The 27,946-nt window shown below is 39.8% G+C and overlaps 3 protein-coding genes and 2 non-coding genes across 7 annotated transcripts in view; 4 read left to right on the top strand and 1 right to left on the bottom strand.

Annotated features, from left to right (window-relative positions):
• Positions 1-471, bottom strand: part of mmp11a (matrix metallopeptidase 11a) — a 37,388-nt gene extending 36,917 nt beyond the window's left edge. For both annotated transcript variants that reach the window (XR_002064143.2, XM_005451490.3), the window contains exon 1: positions 144-471. Coding sequence is in view for 1 of the 2 variants with exons in the window: in XM_005451490.3 (XP_005451547.1) it covers positions 144-260 (117 nt within the window). In the remaining variant the exon portion in view is untranslated. The remainder of the gene's footprint in view (positions 1-143) is intronic.
• A 9,622-nt stretch (positions 472-10,093) lies between these two features.
• trnac-gca (transfer RNA cysteine (anticodon GCA)) lies at positions 10,094-10,165 on the top strand. The gene has a single exon. It is a non-coding gene; the product is annotated as a tRNA-Cys (tRNA).
• A 2,131-nt stretch (positions 10,166-12,296) lies between these two features.
• Positions 12,297-12,368, top strand: trnac-gca (transfer RNA cysteine (anticodon GCA)). The gene has a single exon. It is a non-coding gene; the product is annotated as a tRNA-Cys (tRNA).
• A 5,538-nt stretch (positions 12,369-17,906) lies between these two features.
• Positions 17,907-24,960, top strand: cfap157 (cilia and flagella associated protein 157). 2 transcript variants are annotated; one of them, XM_019365996.2, is made up of 8 exons: positions 17,907-18,279; positions 18,843-19,114; positions 20,177-20,330; positions 20,413-20,659; positions 21,316-21,416; positions 21,809-21,959; positions 22,723-22,828; positions 24,825-24,960. In XM_019365996.2, exons 1-7 carry the CDS (start codon positions 18,212-18,214, stop codon positions 22,798-22,800), a joined length of 1,071 nt encoding a protein of 356 aa, XP_019221541.1. In that variant the 5' UTR covers positions 17,907-18,211; the 3' UTR covers positions 22,801-22,828; positions 24,825-24,960. The 2 variants fall into 2 exon arrangements, with proteins under 2 accessions (XP_019221541.1, XP_005451546.1); XM_005451489.1 differs by lacking the exon at positions 24,825-24,960 and adding an exon at positions 23,583-23,701.
• LOC100696000 (glutathione S-transferase theta-1) lies at positions 24,869-27,823 on the top strand. Its single transcript, XM_013270914.3, has 5 exons — positions 24,869-25,069; positions 25,604-25,691; positions 26,016-26,172; positions 26,707-26,883; positions 27,575-27,823. Exons 1-5 carry the CDS (start codon positions 24,961-24,963, stop codon positions 27,773-27,775), a joined length of 732 nt encoding a protein of 243 aa, XP_013126368.1. The 5' UTR covers positions 24,869-24,960; the 3' UTR covers positions 27,776-27,823.
• Positions 27,824-27,946: the final 123 nt, after the last annotated feature.

Raw genomic sequence — 27,946 nt, 5'->3', positions numbered from 1 at the left:
TAAGTCATGTTTGACTCGTGCAACAGTGTCAGAGCTGAACCACCGCGACTCATTCAAAGTTTACAAACTTCTGCAAAAGCACGGATGCTTCGACTCGGCGACAAGTTACAAAAATGGGGAAAAACAGGCGTGCTCCAACTCACCGGTGCCTCTTTGTACCTGCTGGACCCCCGCGCTGGAAGACAAAGCATGACCTGTAAGTACTGCAGCGCAAAAACACAGCAGCACACGACCAGAGAAGTCCGCATCATTGCAGCCATCGGAGCAGTGGTGGTGGTGGTGCACAGGAGAGCTGGTTTTTGGCGCAGCTGATTGCGGAGTGCAGAGCCCGGAGTCACACCGCTGGAGGATCTGGGGCAACTTATATAGACAGATTTCTTTGTTCTCAGTTTTTTTCTCCAGATAGACTTTCTTTTTTTCTTCTTCTTTTTTCTACAGCCCCGGGCTGATAATACCACCCGCTACCATGTGACTCGTAACCCTTTCACTGCCACGTCTGTCAACGCAAAACAGATGATGTTGATGGCTTTGGGATTTTCACCCAACGGTTATTTTTTATTTTTTTATTTTTTATTTTTATTTCAGAGACAAGATTAAGTTTAACCCAGGATTAAGTTTAGGGTAGGGAAAGTGCATTAACAATAAACTCAAACACATGCACAGCGGAACTATTCAGTACTTTTAGAAAAAATGTAATACGATTATTCTGAAAACAAGATGAAGAGTGAGTGGGAGAATTTTTTTTTTAAAACTTTCTTTCCATGATCACGCTGGTAGTATGTAATCGCCTCTGTCTGTCTGTCTGTTTGTTTGTTCGCAGTTAACAGTTTTCAAGATATCATTTTTAAATTCTGTGTGATGGTAGAAACCAAAAACAGCCAGAGCTGATTTATTCTTGTTAAAATATGTTCAAGGTCAAAGATCTAAAGCAAATGTGAAAATCAAAAATCCCACTTTTTAAACATTATCTTCAAACTTCACAACAATATACTATTGAGTCATATACCATATGAAAGGGCACGGAGAGAGCTGTACAGCACACTTTTTATTTTAAAAAAAAGACCTACAAGATCACACTGGCGCCATACAGTTTAGCAAATTCACACAATGCATGAATATCTTCAAATCTCATTTTTGTTACAGCTCATAGAAGCCAAAGTTTTCAGCCAATTTGGCTCCGAACATATGTGCAAAGATAATAAAATAAAGCATTTCAATATGTAATTCTTCAGTGTCATAGGTCAAAGGTCAGAGTCAGGTGAATTAGGAAAAAGCTTTAGTTTCCATTGTATGATGCCCAAAATGTAAAGCAATAGATTATGTTGATGTCATTGGGCGACATCAGCATGTTCTTTGTTTGAGATCTGTAGAACATTGATTTTTCAACACAACAATGTATGAATTCACAATAACACACAAAGATTAATACACTACTAGATTTCCATAGTACCAGTGCTGATATCAGCATTAACAATCTATAAAAACTGCTGATGTCATCACATTGTAATAAAAAAAAGCTGACATCAGCATGTTGTAATAAGAATATCATAAAACATCAGAGTTTTAGGATTACGCTCGGCCTTCAGGTGGAATGTTATGGTATCACATCCAAAGCAGGTGTGATTTACGCTTTTTGTGTTGCCTGACACCAAACCCCCTTTTCTTGGTAACATTTTGGGTGATTGGGCCAGCACATTACTGATTTAGGTTAGGGTAAGCAGTCTAAGGAGCTTGGAAAGAAAAGCGTCTGGACTTCTTTAAGTTGCTTGAAGACGTTTCACCTCTCATCCGAGAAGCTTCTTCAGTTCTAAGGGTCAGGGTCTAAGACAGACGCAACAACATTGTCATCCCTTATGTAGCCGGTGTATCAGAGAAATTCAGGAGAGTTTTCTCCAAGCACGACATCCCAGTGCATTTCAGACCCAGCAACACACTCAGACAAAAACTGGTTCACCCGAAAGACAAAACTCCTAAACACAAACTTAACAACGTGGTGTATGCTGTACAGTGTAGCGAGGATTTGCCCAGACCTCTACATTGGAGAGACCAAACAGCCACTTCACAAGCGCATGGCACAACATAGAAGAGCCACCTCCACAGGACAAGACTCAGCAGTCCATCTGCATCTTAAGGACAAAGGTCACTCTTTCAAGGATGCCAATGTTCACATTTTGGACCGAGAAGACAGATGGTTTGAAAGAGGAGTAAAAGAAGCCATTTATGTCCACTGTGAGTGACCATCTTTGAACAGAGGCAGTGGTTTACGACACCAACTGTCTGCCATCTATATTCCAGTTTTGAGATTCCTTCCCAGACGCCTTAACACTCACTCACACCCTGGGCCATCTGACCTCAGGAAATCACATGATAGGGTTGGACCAGGTTTCACAATGAGCTCACCCGAAACCCTGGCTGATTGTGACCCACACCCGCTTTCACACCTTGGCTCATGTGATTAGGTAGAGGATCATCAGGGGGTCCTTTTGTCCCTCTTGGGGGGAAACTCCCACTGGGTTTAAATCTGGGACTCTCCACCATTTGACCCTTAGAACTGAAGAAGCTTCTGAGATGAGAGGTGAAACGTCTTCAAGCAACTTAAAGAAGTCCAGACGCTTTTCTTTCCAAGCTCCTTAGACTACGATGACCTGGATGACTGAGAACCTTCACAGGCGGTTAGGGTAAGCACTTATACAATGACATAATTCTGAGTGCATCATTAGGAAATAAGACTCTGAGTTCATTTCTAATAAGTGTTATTACTAAAGATTTAAAACCTGTAAATCAGGGTGTCCTTACTTTCACAAAATTCCCTTATCGTTGGAAGTGGCTGCAGTGGAACTGCTGCTAATCTCACCTCTGTTAGGACTGTCATGTCATGGAAACTTTATTACTACATTAGCTACAAACACCTGGGAAGGGGGTCCAGCCAGAACTCTAGAAGCTTCAGGTGGGTTTAGTGGGTCACTGCTGAGGACTGGACCTCAAAGTTTGTAACATTTTACTAAACAAATGAAAACTTTGTGTCTGTACATGGTTTTTAATACTCTATTAAAGCGTAACATGTCTAAAAGTACACTTGTAAGTGATAACACTGGACCTATATGACCTTTACAGATGAGCGATGTACCCCAAGGAAGAGAGGTTATCCAGAGATTCCACTGGATTCAGTGTAGAGTCTGTAAACATATATAACTGAGCAATTGTAAATGTAATAAAGCTTAAAGTTGTGTATGGATAAGGACAGGCCTCCTTTGATTGACTAGTGTGCCAAAAGGTATAACTGATAGATGTCTGCTTTTACACACCTCTGATTATTTGAATTACTGAGCTGGTCTTCTGTCCACTGTTTCAAGGTTGTGAACACTGCTGCAGTCTATCCTGGCTGCCCTGGGGCAAGAGGCGGGTCACCTGTCTGTCACAGCACTAACTCAGAGAGAAAGACAACCATTCCCACCTATGACCAGCTACGAATGGCCAATTAACCTAACATCCATGTAGTTGGACTGTGGGCGGGTGAACACAGGGAGAAGGTACAAACCCAACCTCTAGACTGCCACATTGCCCCTTTTGGAGCATTTTAATGCAATTTTGTGACAACTAATATGAAATAATGATGTGTTTATTGTAATAACAGCCCTGTTTTTTTTTGTGTGTGTGTGTGTGTAATTGAAAAACTTAATAGCCAAATTAATATCATATAGGCAGGTCAAAAAACACCAAAAGTTATTCTAGTCATCAATTTCATTTACTGCAAACTTTATTCCAAAACAGTTTCGTTTCATAAATGCAAACTAATTAAATTCATGTGTGCGTCACTTTAATGTAGCTGCCAGTAAAGCTCTAGCTAACCATTTACATAAAAAGCGTGCTTGCTTGTGGTTTTCTCTCCTTGTGGTGTCATAGTTGACCCATCATTAATACATCGTTCATTACTACATTGCTGCATTAAATATAATATTGATTCATAATCCTATTAAATGCATTAATAGAATTTTGTTTGAGTAATCTGAATTTGTAAAGTAATTAGTAACTGAAGTTACAGTGACCCCTGTCTAGCGCAGCCCTGTGACAGCTGGGATAGGCTCCAGCCCCCCTGCAGCCATGAATTGGATAAGCTGTGAATGGATGGATGGAAATGGAATACAAGTATTTTAGTTGCACAATTTAGCTTGTACTTGTTGTACTTTGTTATTTTCCAGTACTGCTTAACTCTTCTCTTATCTAAATTTTAGAAAACAAACAAAAAGTTTGCCCAATAGAGTTTGATGAAAGGACACGAAGTATGATAATATTTGATCTCTTAGGGAGGAGTATGAGTGAGGAGAAGTTTTTATAGCAATTCAAGGAGTGTGTGTGTGTGTGTGTGTGTGTGTGTGTGTGTGTGTGTGTGTGTGTGTTGACACAAGAATAAAACTTAAAAATACTTGGAATATCCATCAGTCTATTTTTATCAGTTGCAGCGCCGTCCCTTCGTGACGAAAACCTCTTTGTGAGTCGGTGTGAGAACACTTCTGTAATTATAACCACTAATAGCGGCAAAGAATTTAGCAGCGCCTTTCTTTTCTAATGACTGTCAGGTTTCTGAAGGCTATTTGAACGTGTAAAAGGGTTTCAATAAAATCTGATTGGCTGACAGGGAACTGCAAGCCCTGCACCACATCAGGCCTGTTATCTGCAAGTGTAATGACAGAGAAAAAAGGAAAGTCTCTGTAAGAAAGTAACACTACTAATTTCTGGACAGGAGACTGTAATTAATGTTACTGCATGCAGATGAATTACGTACACAGGCTGATTTAAAGCTTGCACTGGGCTGATGAGAGTATATACAGAGAGAACCACAGCACGACACTGTTGTTTTTGTCCACTGTAACAAATTAAACTGTAACCGACTAAAATTATAAACATTTATTATGATTAAAAACAAACATTTGCAATTTCAAATCCTATAATAAATAACACCGAAGTCTTGCAATGAAAGAAACTTTATTCTTTTGAGCATCACAAACTTTCAGGGGACACCCAAAAGTCCAGTTATTTTACAAAATAAATTTGTATTTTACACACTCTGTGCAGTCCGGCGATACACACTGTGAATCCCAGGAGTTTGTACAACCAAGATCACCAGTAATAACTTGAAGTAAATATTTTCTGTATGACTTTATCGTTCTCTCACATCACTGAGGAGGAATTTTGGCCCACTATTCTTTGCTGCTTCAGTTCATTGAAGTTTGCACACATTCATTTATTCACAGCTCTCTTAAGGTCCTGCCAAAACCTTAATTGTGCCTTTGCAACATCTTCTTATTATTAGCAAATTTACAACATTCTGTTGTAGATTTGCTGCTGTGCTTGGGATCATTGCTCTGTTGCATTACCCAGTTTTAGCCAGACTTTAACTGTCGGACAGCCTCACATTTGACTCCGTTCTGGAGCCAAAGTATCTCATCTGGATACTTTGGTATCCAGACGAGATTAGACTCAGTGACTGCAAGCTGTCAGATCCTCACCCCTCCACTACAGCTTGACAGTTGGTATGAGGTGTTTGTGCTTATATGCTGTGTTTGGTCTTCCCTAAACACAGCGTATAAGTACTGTAAATTATGTGCAAATGTAATTGGGCCACAGTGTGCAGTGCTTTTGGTCCAGATGAACAGAATCAACCTTTTAGGATTTACTTACCTGGATGATTGAGCGTGCATCAAGATGTTTATTTAGATGCAATTTTGCAAACCTAAGGTGCGCGGCCGTGGTCTGTTTAGTGAGAAGAGCCTTTCTTCTAACAACTCTTCCAAACAATTCAGTCTTTTTCTTTTTGCACTATCACAAAGTTTAATATTTAACATGCAAACTGAGGCCTGTAGAGTCTGAGATGTAGCTGTTGGGTTTTCTGCAGTTTCTCTGAGTGCGGTTGGATCTTGGGGTGAATTTGCTGGAATGTCCACTTCTGGGAAGATTGTGGTGCTGTTGTAACATAGACTGGAAAGCTTCAGACAATCAAAAACTGCCAAAATGTTTACTTTTTAGAGGTAGTCAAACTTCAATCAGTCAGGTGTATTTGATTAGCTGGAAATGGCTGATACTGTCCTTGCGTTTTCGTAGGAATGCTTTCCTGTGAAAATTTCATTCTTCACATGACTGTAAATACCAGCAAGGCATAAAATGCTGCAAATATTTTTGACTCTTAGACTTTGTAGTAAATAATATAACCACCAGCCTGTCACATGTGCCTGCAAAATGCTTTTCAAAATGACTAAAAACTTGGGGGCAAACATTAAACTGAATAGAAATTATGAAATGCTGTGTTACAACATGAATTTCAAGGGTACAAATTTGCTTAGAGTGAGATGAACCAGCCTAGGACTCTTTTCTCCCCACAACCATTTATTTAGAAAAAGTGCTTACCCTGCAAACCGGAGCTCAACTTTTGCTAATACAGTCACATGTTTTTACTCACTGGCACTTCATCAGCATGTGATATAAAGCCATGGTCGGAGATAACAAGCTTTTGACTTGGAACTGATAAAATCTGTGGTGCCAAGAAATGCTTTGACAGGCAAAAATTGAAAAATATGTTATCTATTAAGTTCTGCCATCCACAGAAAGATAAAAATGGAAAAGGAAAAGAAAGATGGTAATTAAATTTAGGGTTAAGTGACTAGAATTATGTATGGTTTCCCAGATATAAGCAGTGGATCAGCTTTCCTACTGACTCATTTGAGCCCAGTCGCCCCTAAACAGGATTACATGAAGCAAACAGCAGAGATGGAGTAAGGTTAAAGAAGCCATCATTTCTGCAAGGAGAAGAGGATAAGATCTGGACAACTTAAAGCTCCTGTTGTGCTTTTAATATAAAGAACAACTTCACTTCTTGACCGAAGCATTTCAGCCACAATGGAGAAAAATGGCTGTTTTTACAGTTCGGTGTCGCTGATGCTTTAACTTATTCCATTTTTAAAAGTTTGCCAGTTTACTTGGACTTCAAAAGCTGCATATTTGTCTCCATCTATTACGACAGAACTAAACCAATGAGATAATTTTTGCCTCAGGCAGGCATCCGAGAGTTTGTAGCTCAACCTCAGATCTACTGCGTTTTGATCACGCTCCATATATTTTTACTGTTTGAAAGAAGAGTGTTCTTGATCTCCAGCAGGTCTGTTATTTCATTCTCGCCGTACTTTCCACAAATGTGTTATTGTCTAAAGTTAGTGCATACTTAAAACAGTTCTGGTAACTGTACATAAACCTGTGCTGAGCTAGCCAGTGTCACTGTGTGAATTATATGAATGAGCACTTCCCCACAGATGGTCCCAATACATTTTGCTCCTCTGTGTTTTATTTTTCTTTTTTACAAGTGGTGGCACCGCTCCAACACATGACAGCAGCTCTCAATTAAAAAAGAATTACGCCTCAAAATTAGGATCCAAGTCACTGCCAAATCCAATAAATATGAACAGGAATCTGCCAGAGTGACACTGGTCAAAGGAAACAATGGAAACTTGGCGTTTCATTTAAAATGCTGATTAAGGTGCTGCAGAATGCTGATGCATGTAATTAGAAACACAGCCACCGGTAAAGGTTTAAATGCCAACATCCGGGGCTAAATGTTAACACAGGCTGCTTTAAGGTAGTTTTTCTAGTGGCTGCAGATGTGAGCCATGTGAGATGGATTCTGTTGTACTTGGATGGCATTACTGGTTAGTTCACTGTGTTACAAACAGATAAGGATAAACAGAAGATCCGTCTTGATGAATTTGATAGTTGTCAAACTTTTTGAAAGAATCAGCAGATATATTTCAGTACACACCAGTGTGTGCAGAAAAGCTTTTGTCCTCTTGCATCTTATCTTTACTCTCTTTTTATTGTTTTCTTGAAATCCAGAAAACCGTCTTCCTGGCTCTGATCAGAACCTTCTCAAGTGGGTCAACTCTGAAATGTTTGGTTCCTAAGCGTCTCATTTCCTTGCTTAACACTGCTGTCTGAAAAAATGTTTTCCCTTTTAATGATAGGTCATTGGCCATCAGTGGTTCTATTGATGCATCTGTCTATCCATCCATTCATCCATTCATTTATCCGGGTCTAAGTCATGGGAGCAACAATCTAAGAAAAAAGATGCCCAGACCTCTCGTGAGTGGACATGCCTGAAACGCCTTGAACCATCCCAGTCAGAGGACTCACAGTTCTATCTGACAGAAGGTTTCTAAGGATTATTGCAGGGAAATTAATTCAAAGTAGTGACACATAAAAATCATTTGTAATTTCGTCTGCACTGTGACAGAATCCAGTGATGGGTTTCACGAGTCACCAAACCAGAGTCATCCTCAGATTTAGTTTTACATTTATACTTTTAATCAGTTTTTACTTCTATTCGTCTTTTTTAACTGATGTTTTCAGTTCATTTTATTTTCAGATCCCAGAGTGAGTCGACTTGTTCCAGTTCTAGTTTAAAAAGGTTTTGCTATCATTGTGCTTTTTGTATTTTCTCCTCTAAAACAGGGATAATTTAATACGTTTTAAGTGTGAGTAACACAGTGGACGTAATTTGTGAGGCAGTTAGGACAGAGATATGTAGGCATCACAACACACCCAACCCACCAGTGTCTAGAAATTAAACACAAACCAAGACATTTTTTGTAAAGTTTGAATTTATTTTGATCAATGTACAGTATATAAGCTTATTTTTTAAAGCAACAGTAATCTGCTAAATTCAGTAAAGATCTACTTTACCAGTTAACGTCCACATTATGAACCTGTGGTTAAGTCAACCTACTTATTTCTCATTCAGCATTTTAGGTTAAACACGTCACAACCACATTCATGCTTTTAAATATTTAACACACGTAACAATCATCACAGCCCGACAGCTGCACGTTGGTTCCGGGCTTATGTCCAATCCTTATTTATGCCAACTCTTTGTAAAGGTGAAGTCAAGCCCAGGATGTTTTCAGATGAAAAGATTTTAGTGGTTCCCATCTGGTCCTGACCCAGCAGCTGGTGCCTTTTGAATGGAGGCTTCAATCTGTTTATTATCACACACACTGATTATGCTGATGGAGCTCCGTGTTTTTCCTTTTGGTAAAAATGCAAAAACCATAAAAAATAGACACACAAACAAAAGTGTGCAGCGTGACATGCCAGTGAGATAATGCTGAGCTGTTGTTTGCATGTGTGCGATGGTTGTTGTTCCCTTATCACATCTGCCTGAATACAAATACAGATTTGAAGGGTTTTTGTATGTTACAGCATAAAAAGACCCAGCAGCCAGTTTGTCACTGCCCCTCTAAAGCGTAACAGTGACAATCTCTGGGTGTTTTTCTTGATCTTAGGGTGTCTTTCTTGGCTTACTGGAGTGTTTACTGGTTACTGGCAGGAAAGCTCAGCCTCCACTGCAGAATAAAAAGAGGATAAGGATACTGTTTTTCCCGGCAGCTATCAGTAGCTTTCCTCGGGTAAATGGAGTGGGGGATGGTAGATTACCTGGACTAACTATGAACTGTACTTGGCAAAAGAAAGAGCCCCATTGTCAGTGAAGGCAGAGGCGGATAGTGATAGAAACCAAAAATAAACACACACAGTAGATAAAAAAGTATTAAAAAAGTTCTGAAAAGTGGATCTGTGGAAGTACAGTCTCAGTTTCAGGTCTTACTAAATATCGCATGGTGATCATTTTGTAAATTATAATCCCATTAGATTCAAAATGTATGATAAACCTTCAAAAAACAGGTGAACTAGGGTACGTATTAGGGCAAATCTACGTTTTGATTGAGAAGTTGCTTGTAAGTTTCTCACTGGGATTTGTTGGGTCAGCCTATAAGTTAAACTGAAATGTTCATAAACCAGTGGGTGATGTGACGGGCACTAGGTCTAACTTTTCATGCAGTTTTTGTACAGGTGGATTCTGGGAACGAGGGGTATAGCTGCAGCTTAACAGGTCTCTGATTCAAATCCAGATGCTAATTCAACTGTAACTGTGATGGGATGTGTTGCGAGGGCTGTTGATGCACACTTCCATCGAGCTGAGTGATTACCTTTACCCTTCTGTTAATAAATTGCTAGCCTGATGCAAAATTTCTCACTGACGCTGCATTTGTCTCATGGGGGTATAGCTCAGTGGTAGAGCATTTGACTGCAGATCAAGAGGTCTCTGGTTCAAATCCGGATGCCCCCTGGGTGCTTTGCTGTTGCAAGCATGAGATGTTTTGTCAGTGCTCATGAAACACTCACCCTGGAACAGGTTATGTTAGTGTAGGACAGAGAGAGCAAAGTGGCATTACAGTTCAGTTAAAAGAAAAATAAATTATGCCTTATAATTTTTTAATTTAAAAACTGAGCTGACGGAGGGGAGAGGAAGAAATTGCATCATGACACCTTGAAGCAGCAGTGCGTAGGTTTTAGTGGCAGCTAGTGGAGAAGTTACAGATTGCATCCACATGGCAACCACGAGGCTGATAAATAAAGTTGGTGTGGAACCAGCAAAGAATTGCAGTTTTTCTAATCTGCACCTGAGAGTGTCGCCAAAAGCAAGCCCCCCGTGTTGAAATCTCCAACCTTTCAGTAGAAATAAGCATGGCACAAAAAGATTGGCTTTCATTGGTTTATGGCCATTTCCTCCTTCACAGCGACTGCAGAGAAGGGTGAATCTATTTCATCCAAAAGGCTCAAATTTAGGAGCATGGCCACTGTTTGACAGGAGGTCATATAATCTCTGTTAATTATCTTCTGAGTATTTTGACCTGCTGTGACGTTTGTTTTCTTCGGAGTGAGATTCTAGTATTAATGTCACATACATGCAGGCAGTAGGATGCCACTCATTTTTCAAAACCAATGGGTGACATCAGGGTGAATGTGTCCATATGTGACAGCAGCCAGGACTGAGAAGCAAGCTTGTGTCTCCTCTCTGAAGCTCACAAACGACTGACAAAAATCAAAGCTTCATCATCACTGATCTGTGACTGCACTCAGACTAGTTCTTTGCAACAGCTAATTTAAAATAGCATAGAGCAGCGAGTCGCATTATACAAGCAGGCGATGTTTGTGAAATGATTCCGGGCTTTGCTTTGTCTTGACTTGACAGTCCTTAAACCCCAAACTTGGAAACGCGCTGATAAGAACCTTTTGAACTTGGGTAACTGTGTGTGTGTTCCTGCATGCCACATTAGACTCAGTGAGTTGAGAAAACTCTTCCTGTTGGTTTCAGGTGATTGAAGGGAAGCAGGGTGTGACATTATGCACCAGTGCTGTTTCCTTCATGGCTACTGAAAGTTTGATCTTACATTTTGGAAACTATTTCCTGTATTTTAGGTAAATTAAGCGCAGCACACGAAGTACCCTGAAGGTGTAAAATGAGCTGTGATGCCTGCAGCTATGCAAATGTCACAGATAGCAAGACATGAAGGAACATTTCAGCTGTGTGATAACTCAAACAGGCTCCAAAAGGATCCTTTAAAGATTGATCGTATTCTGTTTTTCTTATCGTCTCTGTATCCCGAACCAACAGTGCGTCTATTCATACTGAGGTTGTGAGCTTTATTTTATCCAGACTTTATCTCACGTCATTCAAACACATGGCGTCTCCCTCGAACTTTAAATAGTGTTTTAGCCACTCGAACACCTTGTAGATCAGACAAAACAACACCAAAGGCGAAACGTTTCAAGATGCTGCGCTCAGCACAAGAAGGTAACCAAACTTCAATCTTTTAATTAAACACTTTTGCACGTTTAACAATGTTCTATAAATATGTCCCACAAAGTGACTTCTTTTAGTGTCATGTCTTCAAACACATATTTATGGGAAAGTCCCCTCATTTTGCTTTACTTTTTATATAATTCAAGCAATCTTTTGTTTTCATTACAGTTTATTGGACCTAATGTTGTCTTACTGTTCCATGTTTTTATTTTGTAGCTTCTGTGAAGCATTTCATGATGTGGATTTACAAAAGTACAATATAAATAGAATCATCTGGTGCTAGGAGGGTGTGCCTTAGTAAGTACACCTTCCTAGTACCTGGTTGGACCCCCTTTTGCTGTCAGTGCTGCCTTTATTCTTTGTGGCACAGAGAGAACAAGGTGCTGGAAACATTCTTTGACGATATCTGCAGAGTGTGGGAGGTCTCTGGTTCCGCTGGTCAAGAATTAAATACAGAAACGTGACAAGTTAAAGGAAAAACGTGGCTAGAGTCAGACGATCCGCTGTGCTGTGTTTGGGTATTTTGGTCTTGTGGAATTGGGTCTACTTGTCAGTTTAATTGAAAAGTTCATAAACCAGTGGGTGGTGTTATGCAAGTGAAATCACTGAATGTGGGGGTGTAGCTCAGTGGTAGAGCATTTGACTGCAGCTCAAGGGGTCTCCGGTTCAAATCCGGATGCCCCCCTGCTATTTTCACTGCTACTAATATACAGAGGTGGGAAGAGTAGCCAAAAATTGTACTCAAGTGATAGTAGCACTACCTTAACGTAGTTTTACTCAAGTAAAAAGTAGCCATCCAAGAAATTACTCAAGTAATAGTGAAAAAGGCTACTTGAGTACTGAGTAACTGATCATATCATCTGATTTAATGTTTAAAAATGAGATAATCAGACAGACAAAAAATATGAAGTGTAATACTGAAAAGCAAAATAAAAATACTACATATAAATAAGATGATTACAAAATAATAAATCTCAGCAGAGGAAACACTTTTCCAAATCATTATGAAACTAATATTTAGAGAAGGTAATATAAATATATGTTAGAATAGGGTAAAGTACTTCCAGTGACAATACATGGTCCTACTCCAAATGGCACAACAGGCTCAGCAGATAGAAAAACATTAAAACACTGTAGGTCTGTGTCTGTGTCTCATGCATTTATGGTTAAAACATGTTTATTATTCATTCAATGAAGTTACTCACACTGAATAGAGTAGCAAGAATTTTGTCTCAAGTAAGAGTAGCGAGACTTCATAAAATTATTACTTGAGTAAAAGTAAAAAGTACAGTGTAGTAAAACTACTCCTAAAAGTCATTTTTCCTCAAAAAGTTACTCAAGTAAATGTAACTGAGTAAATGTAAAATGTAAATAGTTACTACCCACCTCTGCTAATATACCATCAGCACTGCTGCCGTATCACGCATGCTTCCGTCAAGATGCAGTGAATGAGCACCTTTAGCCTTCTGATAATAGAGTCAAATTCTATCATTCAGGATGACAGAGCCCACATCCGTGTAGGGTCTTGATTTTCAAACATATTCTATGCCCCAGAGAAGAAAGACCACACAGAGATACTGTAAGACAATGACTGTATGATGAGATAGTTGAGATTGAATCTGGATACCACTGTGTTCAAAACGCAATGTTTGGTAAATTATGGTACGCTTTAGGGCAGACCTAAATTGTGATTGAGAAGTTGCTGATAAGCTTACAGTGGTGCTCAGTGGGTCTGCTTGTCAGGTAAATTGAGATATTCACAAACCAGCAGGTGACATAATGGGCACAGTCTGTCTCTTATACAGTGTTTTGTTTTCAAAGTGACTTGAAGGAGAGAGGGGGTATAGCTCAGTGGGAGAGATTTGACTTCAGATCAAGAGATTGCTGGGTTAAATCCAGATTCCCCTCCTGCTAGTTTCCCTGCTGCTCACATGGGTATCGGCACATCCCTTTTCTTAAACACAGGCATGCTGTGGGGGACCGTCCCAGCTGACACAGGATGAGAAGCTGCAAACACTCTTTAGCTCAACAGTCGCACCTCTGGAACAGACAAAAGACCTCCTTTGTGCATTATGCCCAACATCCACCTATCTCTCTATCTGTTCTGTCTCCATCTGTCTCTCTGATGGAGACATTTAATGAAAATGCTTAACAAAAACCTACAAGCAAAGTGATCCCTTGTCTTGGTTCTCATTAGAAGTCGATGAATAAGGGTTATTTTAAATTGTGAATCGTGCAAAACTGCTTGAATCCAACATGCTGGTGCTGGAGTCTACAAGGTCCCTCCTAACGAACTTCATTAAAACATTTCATGGCTGTTTGGTGCTCCAGGGTGGTTTGGTAGTTAGATAAATTGTTGGGTCACAGCTTTAGCTCATGTGTCCATCAACTTCCACATGCTCTCGAGCTGAACACTGAGGTATTATTCATGACCGCGGAGTATAAATCCTGGTCATGGACAGAAAAGTCGCCTCTCTTTTACAGCAACATGCGCCTGTAAAGCTCTGACATGTGATATATGAGGTAGAGCAGCAGCATCTAACCTCATACTGGCTTTAGATTTATATCTATCTGCTGACCTGCTTAGAAAGGTCTTCTCAGATCAACTCTTCCACATTGGAGGCATACTCTACCCGTCATTCTTGATGAAGTCAAATCATCTGCTTCCTGTCGCTATGACGCTTCCTGTTAAAAGTCCCTGAACAAAGTTTAGCCGCTGCCTGAGAAATCCATCTTTCATGTGGCTGGTTATAGGTCCGTGTCAGCCGCACTTCTCAAAACAAAGAGCACATGTGTCCATTTAATGCAAACCAGACCGTGGACTGACTGGGCGGAGAGCTATGAAAAATTGCTCTGAAGGGGGCTAGAGAGGACGTGGTGGGGGTTATTAGTGGGTTCGAAGGCATTAAGCCTCGTTCCCTCATTTTGGCGTGACCCCAGCCGACCCGTGGCAGCCCTCGCCACAACAAAAGGGCCAAAGAGGTGAAAGCAGAAAGGAAGGAGATCAAACCGGGGAGAGTAAAATGTTCTGCTGCTGCTAATCTTTGATTTCCATTTAAGGATGTTTGGTTTCAGCATCCTTTGCAGTCAAATAATGGGTTTTCCCATTTTAAGTTTACATCAGCAAATGTCAGTTTCCTGTAATTTCTGGGATGAAAAAGAAGTTTGAGCTTGTGGGTGTTCAAGACCTTTGATTGCTAGGATGATTGAAATCTGCAGTGGATCTAAGCAAGGTCACACAGTTGAATTAAATCTTACTTCCCTTTGGAAGTGGCATTATAGTGGCTCTTTCGGTAAAAGTACTAATGGTGACTCAACTGGTTTTGACTACAACTTTTCTACTCTGCTGCAACACTTTATACAAATTTTTCCTCAACTCAACTATTCACACAAGCACTTTTTTGTACACCTAAGACGCGTCAGGAGCAACTTGGGGTTCGGTGTCTTGCCTGAGGATACGTTGGCATGCGGAGTGGAGCAGCCAGGGATTGCACCACCAACCCTCCAAGTAATGGATGCCCTCCTCTACTTCCTCATCTTGAGCAGATTTAGCTTCCAGTGAAGCATATACATAACAACAATAAAACTAACTTTTTCGCATCATACACTTCTCTATTTTTATTTATTTATTTATTACTTCTTTGACTTATTTGTGAAAATATGTTTAATTGTTCGGTGATGTGTGCTTTTTATTTTTCAGATTTGTTATTTTCAGGAACAGACTGTGTTTGTTTTAAAAATAAAACACGTTTCACAACAGAAGTGATGCTTTTCAGTTGGACACTTCAAAGAAGGCCTTTTGTAGACGGCTCAGTTTATCAGCCGCTTCTTTCTTTCTTTCTTTCTTTCTTTCTTTCGCTGAAGTTTGGAACTTGTAACCAATGTTACAATGAACGTTAACAAACATTCAGCTTTAGGTGTTTTTTAAAAATGATAATTCCCCTCCAATTATCAAAATGCACACAGGAAGGTCGCTGGTTGTAACTCTTAAAACCTGGTGAGTTTTAGAGTAAAACAAATGAATAAAGTGAAAAGTTGTTGTTTTTTACACATATGTGTTGATTCTTAAAATTTTAAGCTTTTTCCCACTTGGCGGTTTGTTTTCTGAGGACGTGAAAGAATTTAAGTCAAGTATTGGAGAGATGGAATTTTATACTCTTTATTCTATTATCTACACTTTGCTGGCTTATTTGTACAAAACAAAACAAAACAGAAAGATAACAGGTTGAAACACAGGAGCAGAACTGCATATTACAGAAAGAGGTGGTGGTAAAGCCAAAAAGCCCAGGAGGGAAATAACTAAGACAGCAATAAATTTAGACTTAATTTAAACATGGATTTCTTCCTTATAACACTTCCTTGTAGACCTGTCTGAGCACCATGCCTCCTTCAAGCTCTCCAGCTATTATTTCATATACGTACTATATAAGCTGATGTGCAGTTTATGTGAAAAGCTTCAGTAAAGACTTCATCATGACTTCCGCAGCTTCTCTTAACTGCCATTTCTCAGGGATGTTTCAGAGAGTTGAAATAGCAAGCTGGAAGTAATTTAATATCTTTTTATGGTGTTTGCCTCTTTTAGAAACATCAGTAAACTTTATTTTCAGACCCCAGGGTTGTTGTTGGGTACCATCAGTGTTTGAAGAGACAAAAAACTAATCATCTGGAATGTCATCAGCTGATAATGATCCATGAAAGTCCTAGTGAGGCAATTAAAGCCTGAAACGTTAACAAAGGATTCCCGGTTCCAGTAATAGTGCACTAACGTTTAAAGAAAGGCTCATTTTGTTTTGTAACTCAGTCATCAAACTATTTCCTAACTATGTCCAAATATTTGCTTCCAGCTTAACATACACACAAACATGATGTGAACACAAAGGGGAATAACGAGGATCCCAGCGTCTCTGCTGACCTCTGTTGGTGGTGACTTGGAAATGCAACCTACTGGAAAATATCTCTTAAAATACCCACTTAAATCTCCCTTTGTGAGACAGTCACACAAATTCTCTTCAGTCTTTCCTACAAAATGTTACTGGATGAGTGATTAATCACAACCAATCTAATAAACTGAGTTATATAGTTAAGTCTATAATTTGTTGGATAAATACACAATTGTGTAGTTTTGCCACTGTACACGCCCGCAGTCAGACTTTGGAGTAACTGATCAGGAACTGGACTCATTTTATACACAGAGCCACAGTTTCAGATGCTCAAAACTAATTGGACAACCAATCAACAGGCAGTTTCAGGTGAGGCCTCTTTCTTCATTTCACACAAATCAAGTAAACATGGTGTTTAAGCTTGATTCAAAGTGCTGAGTTTAGAGTTTATAGCTTTTCTCCATGATTTTAAATATGAGGATCAAAGAGAGACAAAAAAACAACATCTGCTGCTGAGGAGGTCGGCATGTCATCATCTTGAGTTCACAACAAGGTGCAAACCACTGATTAAGTCCAAGAACAGGAAGGACAGGTAAGATAAGACAGAGATTAGTCAGCACATTGCATTTTCCAATTATGGGACAGACCTTGACAATAAATCAAACAATTACTGATGTTCAAGTCAATCTGACATACTGTCTGACCATATATGTGTGTTTTATTCTTCATATCTGCAATTTGATGTGCAAATGTAGTCATTACCAGAGTCTAACTACTATTATATCATCCACACAGCAATATCTGGGTTTTATTCTTCTATTTTGAGTTGGCTGTGATCCATCCAGACTAGGAATGGGAAACCTTTAATTTCAGTGTGCTATGTGACATGGTGTATTCAAAAACAATCAGCAATGGAGAGGAAAGGAACAAAAACAGGATGAAAAAACAAAAGAAGACACGTGAACTCAAATCCATCCAAATATGAAAGGAATAAACTAAAGAAAAAGTCAGTCACTATGTATTGTATGTATAATCAACTAATGATGATCACAATGTGGATTTGTATTCCTTTTTAAATATTACAGTATGGAAAAGAAATTTATATAACATAGAAAAAAGTTAATTTATAATAAGTATAAAATAAAACAGACATTTTAAAATACATTTTTCTTATTTAAGAAATATGAAAATCTTACATATATTTCCATATAAATTTTAAACTAGAAATAATAAAAGGCTAAAACCTCAAAATAGCGAATATAAATAAATAAACGCAACAACATAACATTGAGGTTAGTTTGTGAAAACTGATCTAACAAACGGTCCCTGAAAGCATCACTCTATTATAACGACCTATTCCTTTTCTTCTTCGGTTTTTTTTTTTTTGAAAAACACCATAAACTGGAATGAAGATATGCACAAAGAAGAAAATGGCACTGATATAATAGATAATATCGATTTAATAATATTTAACGTTTAATTATAACGAGTAAGGTTTGACCTGAGAACTTCCGGAGCGGTCAGTTCCTTAGTAACAAGGACAGTAGCCTAACGGTTTGTCTGCAGTTATGTTTTTCTGCTTAAACTAGTTAAATAACTAATAAAACCGGAAAATACGCAGGAGAAAAAAGCAAGCACGGCAGATAAAATGGCTTCCGATAAAGAAATGGTCTTATATTTGAAACAAATTCGATATCTAGAGGAGCAGCTGGACAGGTAAGTCTATTTCTCTTTAACTTTTATCGAAATAAATCCGTAAGAGTTCATTTATACAGTGAAATATGAGTGTAATTGTATCTTTCTTTCCCACTTTTAACATATTAATGTTAATCTTATCAAAAACAATTTGAGCTTTCCCCTTCAGTGTTGTCTGCTTGGCAATGCCAACATGTTAAGTGTATGAATAAATATTTCATGAGAAAACCTTTGAGTTCAATGAAAATATTTGGCTCTTTATTCGAACCTAAATCTCGAAATTTAGATTATTGGGAAGCAAATAGTGTAGTATGCAAATAAAATTTAGAGCATACTATATTTACGTTAAATATAACAGAGAATTAATTTAAAGTGCAGTAGCAGGCAATAGTCTTGAGGCACCCCCCATTTCTTTAAGTGTTGCCTCCAAGCAGCCAGTTCTCCTTGTAAATGTTTTAAAGCGGCCTTGAGCAACAATTAAGTGAACAAGTTAATGCAATGATGCACACTGTGTGTATAACAAAAATCAAACTAGATTCTTGAATCTAATCCCCGAGCCTGCCGTGTCCATCTTCAACCTGCAGCTGTCGGCCTAAACAAGAGCAGATGGAGAAAGAATACCAGGAGCTCGCCTCTGAATTCGCCGTGCTGCAGGAGGACTCAAAAATCCAGACTGGTCACCTGAAACGTGTGCTGACTGCAAAAGAAAAGAGGGTGACTGAGTTGTTGAAACAGCAGAAGAATGAGCATCAGGAAGCCGAACGCTACAGAGACAACCTGATGCTGCAGCACAGCAAGGAGATGCAGGAGATGCAGGAGCGGATTGAAAAGCTTAAGTCAGAGAACAAGATAGAGGGTGAGAACATTTTGACCACAGCACCAATAGGAAAAAAACAAATTATTAATAAGACCAAAAATATTCTTTGATATTCTTACAAATTAATTCTTCAGTACCTGAAAACAGGACAGGAAGCACATCAGCCAGAGCACTTCCTGGGTTTACACTGTTGTTGTTTGAGGAGCTCTTTGAAAGGGGAAAGATATCCATGTACACTCATCAGCCACTTTATTAGGTACACTCTTCTAGCTTCAGTCACTTGCATGGTGGTGACTATGCGAGCACATAAATGGGGAACAAAGGTGATTTAAATGACTTTGAATGTGGCATGGTTGTTGGTGCCAGATGATCAGGTCCCGATATTTCAGAAACCGCTGATGTCCTGGGATTTTCCCACACGGCTAATACTAGGGTTTACGGAGAATGGGCTAAAAAAGAGAAAATATCCAGTGAAATCTCTGGGAGAAAATACCATGTTGAGCTGATAATAAGGCAAAAGTAACTCAAATAACTACTCAGCAGAACTGAGGTATGCAGAGGAGCATCTCTGAATGCACAGAGATCTGATGACAGCAGATGAGCTACAGTTGAATCCATGCCATGAAGAATTAAGGCATCGCTTAAGGTATGAGGAGTTCAAACCGAGTACTAGCAAGGTGTAACTAATGAAATGGCTGGTGTGTGTATGTACAAACGTTGGATACCTATAGATGCAATAACTTAGTAAAGGGCTGTTTACAGTGTGATGTCAAATAGAGAAATTTAAAATAAAAATAAAATGTAAGAAGCAGAGAGGACAGTGTGGTCACAGTCCCCACTGTCTTCTGATGTGGAACAGGTGGTGCTTATACACTGTTTCAAACACCTTCGAGTGGAGCATCAGCTCTTCTCTATCTCAGGGAGACATATTTTGTTACTTCATTAAATCCCAAACCATAGAAATGACTAAAACTAACACCATTGTTTAACAATGAGCCATGGGCTTAGTTTCAGAATCAACTTTTTAGATTTCCTTACCTGCATTACCGAGCATGCATCAATAATCTCTTTGCTACCTGTACACTCCTCTCCTCCCCTCAGCGGAAAAGTTGGAGCAGCAGAAGAAGGACCTGATTTCAGTGAAGTGGCGTCTGTCTGCCATGGAGTCTCTGTGGAAGCAGCTGGAAAAACAGAAGCAAGAGCATGAAATTGCCACCGAAACAGTGAAGGTGGCAGCGCAGATGGAGATGGACAGGTGAAGTCCGGTGAGGGTCTTACTGTTTCTTCACAACAAGCAATAAATATTCATCCATCAATCTCTCTCATCCACTCACCAGGAAAGTTGAGAGACTGCAGAGCATCGTGGAGCCTACTGTAAAGCTGAAGACTAAAGAAATACTTACGAAAAACAGGGCTGAGCACGAGGAGCGGCTGGAGCAGCTCCACTTTTTCAAGAGTGAGCTGGTGCCCCTGCAGGAGGACGTAGACGCCATGCAAGCCAGACAGAGGGATCTTTGTTCTGAACAAGATGATCTGGAGAAAGATTTCATTAAGATTATTCAGCAGAAATCCATCCTCAAGAAGGTGAGAGAACATCTGTTAATGACAGTTATGTCACCTCACTGAGACTCTGGATGTTTCTTATTAAAGTGCCCTCCAAGTTTTCTCAGAAAGTCGGTGCTGCGGAGAGCTCACGGCAGCTTCTTAGAACCGGCTTGAGACTGAAAGTTTATACAAGTCTACTCAATTTCAGTTTTTAAAAAAAAAGACAGTCAACTGATGAGAGTGATTTTAAGTAGGACTGAAAAAACAAACTTATACCTATCATTCAAAGTCGCTGCTTCCCAAGAAGTTAGCAGTATTTTTGAGATTTTTGAGAATTTGCAGTATTTTTTATTACATTTTTTTCTCTACATCAAATAAGAAATGAACAGCGCATGTCTTCCATTTCCTGTGAGGACCAAGCACTGGTCTCAATGTTTTGCACTTACACATATACTTAAAGATAGCTGTCATAGTGTCAAAGGTCAAACCCAAGAAGAAGATGGAAAATTGATGTTTTATCTCATAGGATGTATGAAATCATTATGTTTGCAGCTTCTGCAATGGAACCCCTGAAATATATAAGCTCCCAGCATTGAGCTTGATATTGTTTATGACTAAGAAATAAAAGTATCTTTAAATATCATTAATTAAAGCACAATAATCACTAAAATCATTCACTGTCTTCTATTTTTCAGAACGTAGATGAGCTAACTGAGCAGTGCCAGCAGTTGACAACAGAGCTGAAGGACTGTACATTGGCTAAGCTGCGCACACTGGCTAAAATCAAGGCTCTCGGGTAGAAGACAAATCTCTTTTTAAATGTCCACAGAACAGGATCAGACACATATTTATTTTAGTATGACAGACGTACTTTAAAAGTAAAGTTTCAGGCTATTAAACACATTTTCAGCTCATCTGGCTGAAGGACTAATGATTTTATGCCAGGGTGAAAGGCATCCATCATCCGTCTACAGTTTAGAGAAAGTTTGATGCTTAAACACAGCATCACCGAATGGGTCTTCACTTAAATTGTGTTCAAGGTCTCATTTGTCAGTTTATTGGCAGTAACCTGTAAATTGTGCTACGTACGTATATACACATGTAGACTTTGACCAGAGATCATCTGATCTCTTGTCACAGATTTAAACTGAGCTACGCTCTAACCGAGTGTTTAACCGTTGTTTTCAGCCAGACTCTGTCGTTAGTGCACGAGGAGTGTCGTCAAAAGTCAGCCAGGGTAACTTCACTCTCAGACCAGATCCAGAACGTGAGGTGCAAGAATTTGAAGCTGGAGGGTGTCAAGCAGGAAGCAGCCATCATTCTCGGACACATCCTGTCGGTAAAACACAGTCAGGGTATCAGTGCCGCTGTTTTAGTGCCCCTGGAAAACTCTGGATATGTGTGGCAGCTGCAGGGCAGGAAAATATTGGTTACTGTCCACTAGAGCTGCGTTTATTGAAGAGAAGGCAAAGATCCCATTTATATTCCTAACACACGCATCCAGTGGTGCAAGAGTTATAGACAAAGTAAAGATTTATATTCAGAACTTAACTTTCAGAACTTATAATGTTTTCTTTATTTTCAGAGTATTTGATTGTAAATTAAAGACAAATGTCACAAGACAACAAATGATGGTTTATTTAAAAACATCAGAATTTGCAGCGTTTCTTTTGAAAGGTGGGAGAATGTCATGTTTACAGGTAAGTTTACATCAAGTTGTCTTTTTGCCTCCCAGAGGAGAAAAGTATTTGGGATCAAACAGAAAAATATCAAACATTATCTTAAAAGCACACAAGACATGGATAGACTTTAGTAAGAGCTGAAATACAGCAGTAAAAATGGAGTAAAACCTACAGTTACAGGAAAAAATGAATTATATTTATAAGCTCATGCTTACTAACTTGTACCTGCACCTCCTTCCACATTAAGTGCATTAGCATATCGACTACTGGGAAGGATCAACTATAATCTGTTAGATTCTTACAAATGTCTCGGGTAGTCGTTTTAAGAATATTTAATATTCAACTAGATCAGATATCTGAGTAACACTTTGAGATGTCTCTCGGTCATTATCAAAGCTTTGCATTTTCTGTCATCTGCAGGATGCAGAGAAGTTGTCTGAGAATCAGTGGAAGGTGCAGAGGCTGCTGGAGATCCTGGAGAGCACCGCTGTGCTCTGAAGATGACCTCTGGCCTCATGCCAGTCAGGTACTGGAACCGCTCTTCACTGGATTGTGTGTCAAACTCTCATGACTTGTGAAAACAACAGTGCGGACTCTGCTGGGAGCTGATCTCTTGTTTTCATTGAAGCTGTTTCCTCTCAGCAGCTCAGTGAGCTGGATCAGAGCCCTGCGAGGCCCGAGTCCTAACAGAGCCAGAACGGCTGTTAACACGTCTCATCAAAGTAGCTGAACAACAATGCATTCCTCACTAAATGAGGCTTCAAGTTTAACACACAGTAGAGTAAGTCAGTGTCCTGGGCCTCAAACGTTCTGCGCTTTCTGCATGAATGCCAGATATTTAGAAAAGTAGTTCAGCACCTAAATTATTTTCTTTTAAATAAGAATAGAAAGTAAAGGAAGAAGAACAAAAGGATGGGGCTATTTTAGGGGTTTATCTCAGAAGTGAATCTGCAGATGTTAAAAGACGACTGCAGACAAACCAAAGACCACTGAGTGGTAATATTACTTTGATGAATGTGGAAATAAGCAACTGTTTGCTAACAAATTCCTCCTTTCAGTTTTATAACATGATAATTCTTAATGTGTCCTTCCTAGTGTGAGCTGCAGATATTTTGCATTTTTCTTTTATTATTTGACAAATAGTGAAACTGTGTTTTAGTCTTTGTAGACATAAGGTGTTAACTTTCAGCAAAGAATCTTAAGGTGGTAAATGTAGCATTCCTAATGTTGTCCTGCTTATGTGTGATCTGTGCTGCGTATAAATTCTGTTTCTCCCTCAGGAATCAGACACAGGAGCTTCCATCTCTGCAGAAAGCAGAACAAATCGTGTCAACAGTGAGAAAGAAAAAGTGGTTATGAGTCCATCACCTGTGTGAAAATAAACATCTCTTTAAGGGTGCTCTGGTACTATTGCAAATAATCACCGTCGTTTTGCTACAGAACATTTACACTTACAGAAAGTTACGCGGGCAGAGTGATGGCGTGGTGGTTAGCACTGTTGCCTCACAGCAGAAAGGTCCTGAGTTTGACCCACAGTTTGGCTGGAAACTTTATGTGTTAAGGTTTGCATGTTCTCCTTGTGTTTGTAGGTTCTCTCCAGGTACTCTGGTTTCCTCCTACAGTCCAAAGACATGCAGTTAGTAGGGTTAAGTTGCTTGGTGATTCTAAATTGTCCTCTAGTTTCAGTCCCCACATGAATCCGATAAGGCAGGGGTCCGTGAGGGCCGGTGTCCCTGCAGGTTTTAGATCTCACCCTGGGTCAGCACACCTGAATCACATGATTAGTTCATTACCAGGCCTCTGGAGAACTTCAAGACATGTTGAGAAGGTTATTTATCCATTTAAATCAGCTGTGATGGATCAAGGACACATCTAAAACCTGCAGGGACACCGGCCCTCGTGGACTGGGATTGGGGACCCCTGTGATAAGGGAAAGAGGGTGGATGGATGTTCTTTTGAGTGCCCAACCATGAGTTGTTTTTTAGAGAGAAGAAAATTCCCATGTTGTCCTGTCCTGGGACTCCTCCATGCAAAACGGCTTATAGATGCGTGACAACTGTGGGCTTATTAAGGCTGCTTAAACAGCATGACATCTCCCAGTGGTTATGTAGAAACCGTTAGCTGATGTGGCTAGCTTTGAGATCAGCTGATCTACCAGGAATGCTGCTGAGCTTTACTTTGCAACCTTCTTGAGCCAAACATTGTATCATAAATCATATTTAGCTTAATCAGTGGAGTTAAAAGTTGTACACCGCATAGGTGATTTGTTCCAGCAGTTTATTTCAGTGAGTGGTTGCACAGAAAAGTGTTAAATCCAAATCTTCTAGCTTGAAGTTGTGTCAGGAACATCAGTTGTAGGAACAAACGGCTGGTATTATTATATAGTTGCTGCCCTGAAAATGTGCATCTGATTGCAAGCAGCAGTAGGTAAAAGTGATAATCTCAGCATTTTTAAAAAATGGTGGCAAAGCTAAGGGCAAAGCTCAGCTAACTCTGTCGCAATGACCTTCTGCTTTGAATAGCCGGCACCACTTAAAAGTCAGTGAGGTGTAGTGGGAGGAGAGGTGGAGTTCTGGACAGACAGGCCGGGTAGAAGAGGAGTGAGAAAACAGAGGAAGGTCGGTGTAGACGAAACCTCTGCAGCCTTCACTCTCCGACATGATGGAGCTCTATCTCGACCTGATCTCGCCACCCTGCCGCGCCGTCTTCCTGTTTGCCAAAGCGCTCGGGATTCCCTTTGAGTTCAAGTATGTCGACCTGATTGCAGGTAATCTCACAGCAGCTCACTTTCTGCAAGTGAAATGGTGATTATTGTTTATAGTTTGGAAATTAACAGAATGCTACTAACCAGCTTTACACAGCTGAGGGATCAGCAGGCTTTGAACTTGTAAGTTTGCAGCTCTGCAACTCTACACAAAGACTCTTCAAGAGTTCGGGGGACTAGAATGTCCTGCATGCTTTTTAATTTGTACTGTAACCATTAACAATAACAAAAAATGCTCCTTTGGGCTGCTTTTCTTTTTCACATTTCACCCAGAAAGCTAGAGTTACATTAACTCTTGATGCACAACTTTTCCTTTCCTGACTGTGTAAAATGGAGACGTGCTGGGGAAAGAAAATTAAGAAAACTGTTTCAAAGCAGATACAAAGAAGAAAAAGGGGGATTATGAGTCATTAAAACCACTGGAATTGAGACCAGTTTGACATTTTTGTCTTTATTATTTCTGCATTCTCCACATGATGGAAACATGCCAACACAAACAACTTAAGCACGTCTGTGAATTTCACATGTTTGTGTCAGGGCAGCAGTACAGCAGTGAGTTTGGGGAACTCAACATCGTGGCGAAGATTCCTGTCATGAAGGATGGAGGCTTCACCCTGTCAGAGAGGTACAGCAGGGCGTCGAGTTTCAGCTTAGCTTTGTTTCAAATAGTTTGATTATTTTTCAAGCTGTTGCCTGAAGCTGCTGTGGGAGTCTGGTCGGTTCATTTGTTCACAGTAAGTTACTAATGATGATGATCTAATGGTTTAATGCTGCTCTTAGTACTATTAACACTTAATAGTGCTATTATCAGAAAAACAATAATGGATGATTCTGCACTTAATTGAACAAAATGACCATCCAGGCAGTCTGCGCTTCAGTTTTAGCAGAGTTTCTGTCACATTTCCTGTCGTTAAAACATCATTAGTTTCTGTTCTGTCTTGTCTTGCAGTACTGCAATCCTGAAGTACCTTGTGCAGAAATACTCAGGGTCAGTGGGAGATCACTGGTTTCCTGCCGGCCTGCAGCAGCGAGCTCGTGCCAATGAATACTTGTCCTGGCAGCACGCGAACCTCAGAGGTCACTGTCAAAAGGTCTTCCTGCTCAGGGTTCGTGTCCCAGTTCGACCAAGTGCTGTGTCCTCACATGACACATTTCATCAGCTCATTTGCTCGATTAGTTCTTATCTGTAGCTGATTTTATAAGGTATATAATACTTAATATCCTTCTTCTCCTACTATTAATGTTGCTACAGTCATGTTAGCAGCTCTGTGAAGCTCTCCTTAAGCCCAACTGAGGTTACAATAGAATAGAATAGAATAAAATAGAATAGAATAACCATTTATTATCATTGTAAATGTAAAATGTAAAATTGTGTGTGCTCCACACCAGCTGTGCCGAAATAAAATATAAATAATAGGCAGCAGAATAAAATACAAAATATATACAAAAACAATAGAAAGGTACACATTAGAGAACAAGTTGCAAAGATAACATACACATATAATTCCTTACCATGTTCGTGTTTTATGTTGTGATATTTTGACCATGCTAAGAAATGCCCACTCGTCTTCCAGCCACTATAAGCTGCCACGCGGGATCAATACTGCTGCTTACTGATCTTTGTGTGTCTGTTTGAGTAGACTCTGTTTCCGGTCATCATGGGTTTTGAAGTCCTGGAGGAGACGATGGATGCTGCTCTTGAAAATATGAAGCAGTCGCTCAACCTGTTGGAGGAGAAATTCCTCCAGAACAAACGGTTCATCCTCGGGGACAAAATCTCTGTGGCAGATGTGGTGGCTGTGGTGGAGATCATGCAGGTACCACAGCTTCTGTCACTATTTCTATTTGTGTTTCTTGATTAAGTTATATTCTTGGATTTGTTGTTTTTCATGGTTTGGATTCTCACTATTGTGTTCTGCTTATGTTATTTATAATTCCTGGTCTTTAGGTTTCTGTCTCTGTGTCTGTCTCGTGTTTCCTGTTTTACTTTGACAGTCTCGCGTCCTTTGTTAACGTTTTCAGTTTTGCTTCCTCCCCGTCTCGTTATGTTTGATTACTCCCAGCTGTGTCTCTTTCCCTCATTACTCCCTTGTGTATTTAAGCCCCATGTTTTCCTTTGCCTGTTGTTGCGTTGTTCCATGTCCTGTAGGTGTCTCAGTTTTTCTTGTTTCTGTCATTCTTTTGCCTAGTGTTTAGTTCTTAGTTTCCATGTTCAGGGTTTTGGTTTGTTTTTTGTATGTTTATTTTGTGGAGGATTTTTCCAGCAAATGAAGCTGCTGCTCTAAGTTTACGTTCCATGGGTCCTGCATGCCACACAGCCACACATGACACCTTATTTCTCCCACATTTTCAGCCCAAGATGACAGAGTCATTTTTGTTGATGGCCACATGCTCAAAAGCTATATTTTAGGATCTAAATTATGTATATAGGAACAAAAAGGTTTGAATTTTTGAACAAGAATAGATCCCACATACTAATAACTGCCTTTCTCAATGTGTGTTTTACAGCCTCTTGGAACTGGTGTAGATGGGTTCGAAGGCCGTCCTAAGCTGGTCGCTTGGAGAGGGCGAGTGAAGGAGGAGCTCGGTGAAGAGCTGTTTGACGACGCTCACAAAGCGCTCATGCAGTTGAGCGGCTTGCCAGAGAAGCTGAAGAGCAGCAGAGAGTTTGAGAAGGTCAAACTGAGATTTCAGAGGTTCTTCAACTGAGGAGGTTTATGTGTACAAACAGACACAATAAATCTTGATTTGACTGCATGTTGTGTTCCATCTTAAGGTTTACTGCTGTATTTCTTTCATACATGAAGAAAACACGGGGAGGATTCTCTGTTTTGATGGATGAAATGGGTGAAAAACTGTGTATAACAAAGCCAGTGCTTA

This window comes from Oreochromis niloticus, linkage group LG12 (assembly GCF_001858045.2).
Source record: "Oreochromis niloticus isolate F11D_XX linkage group LG12, O_niloticus_UMD_NMBU, whole genome shotgun sequence".
NCBI classification, from domain to species: Eukaryota; Metazoa; Chordata; class Actinopteri; order Cichliformes; family Cichlidae; genus Oreochromis; species Oreochromis niloticus.
The sequence above is the reverse complement of the archived record's forward strand: the minus strand, read 5'-3'. Positions and strand labels throughout refer to the sequence as shown.

Excerpts from the sequence above, each read along its gene's own strand:
- LOC100696000 (XM_013270914.3), top strand. The coding sequence starts at position 24,961 with ATGATGGAGCTCTATCTCGACCTGATCTCGCCACCCTGCCGCGCCGTC. Across the intron at positions 25,070-25,603 it reads GTATGTCGACCTGATTGCAG|GGCAGCAGTACAGCAGTGAG; the intron begins GTAATCTCACAG and ends TGTTTGTGTCAG. Across the intron at positions 26,173-26,706 it reads AAAAGGTCTTCCTGCTCAGG|ACTCTGTTTCCGGTCATCAT; the intron begins GTTCGTGTCCCA and ends CTGTTTGAGTAG.
- cfap157 (XM_019365996.2), top strand. The coding sequence starts at position 18,212 with ATGGCTTCCGATAAAGAAATGGTCTTATATTTGAAACAAATTCGATAT. Across the intron at positions 20,660-21,315 it reads AGAAATCCATCCTCAAGAAG|AACGTAGATGAGCTAACTGA; the intron begins GTGAGAGAACAT and ends TCTATTTTTCAG. Across the intron at positions 21,417-21,808 it reads GCTAAAATCAAGGCTCTCGG|CCAGACTCTGTCGTTAGTGC; the intron begins GTAGAAGACAAA and ends CGTTGTTTTCAG.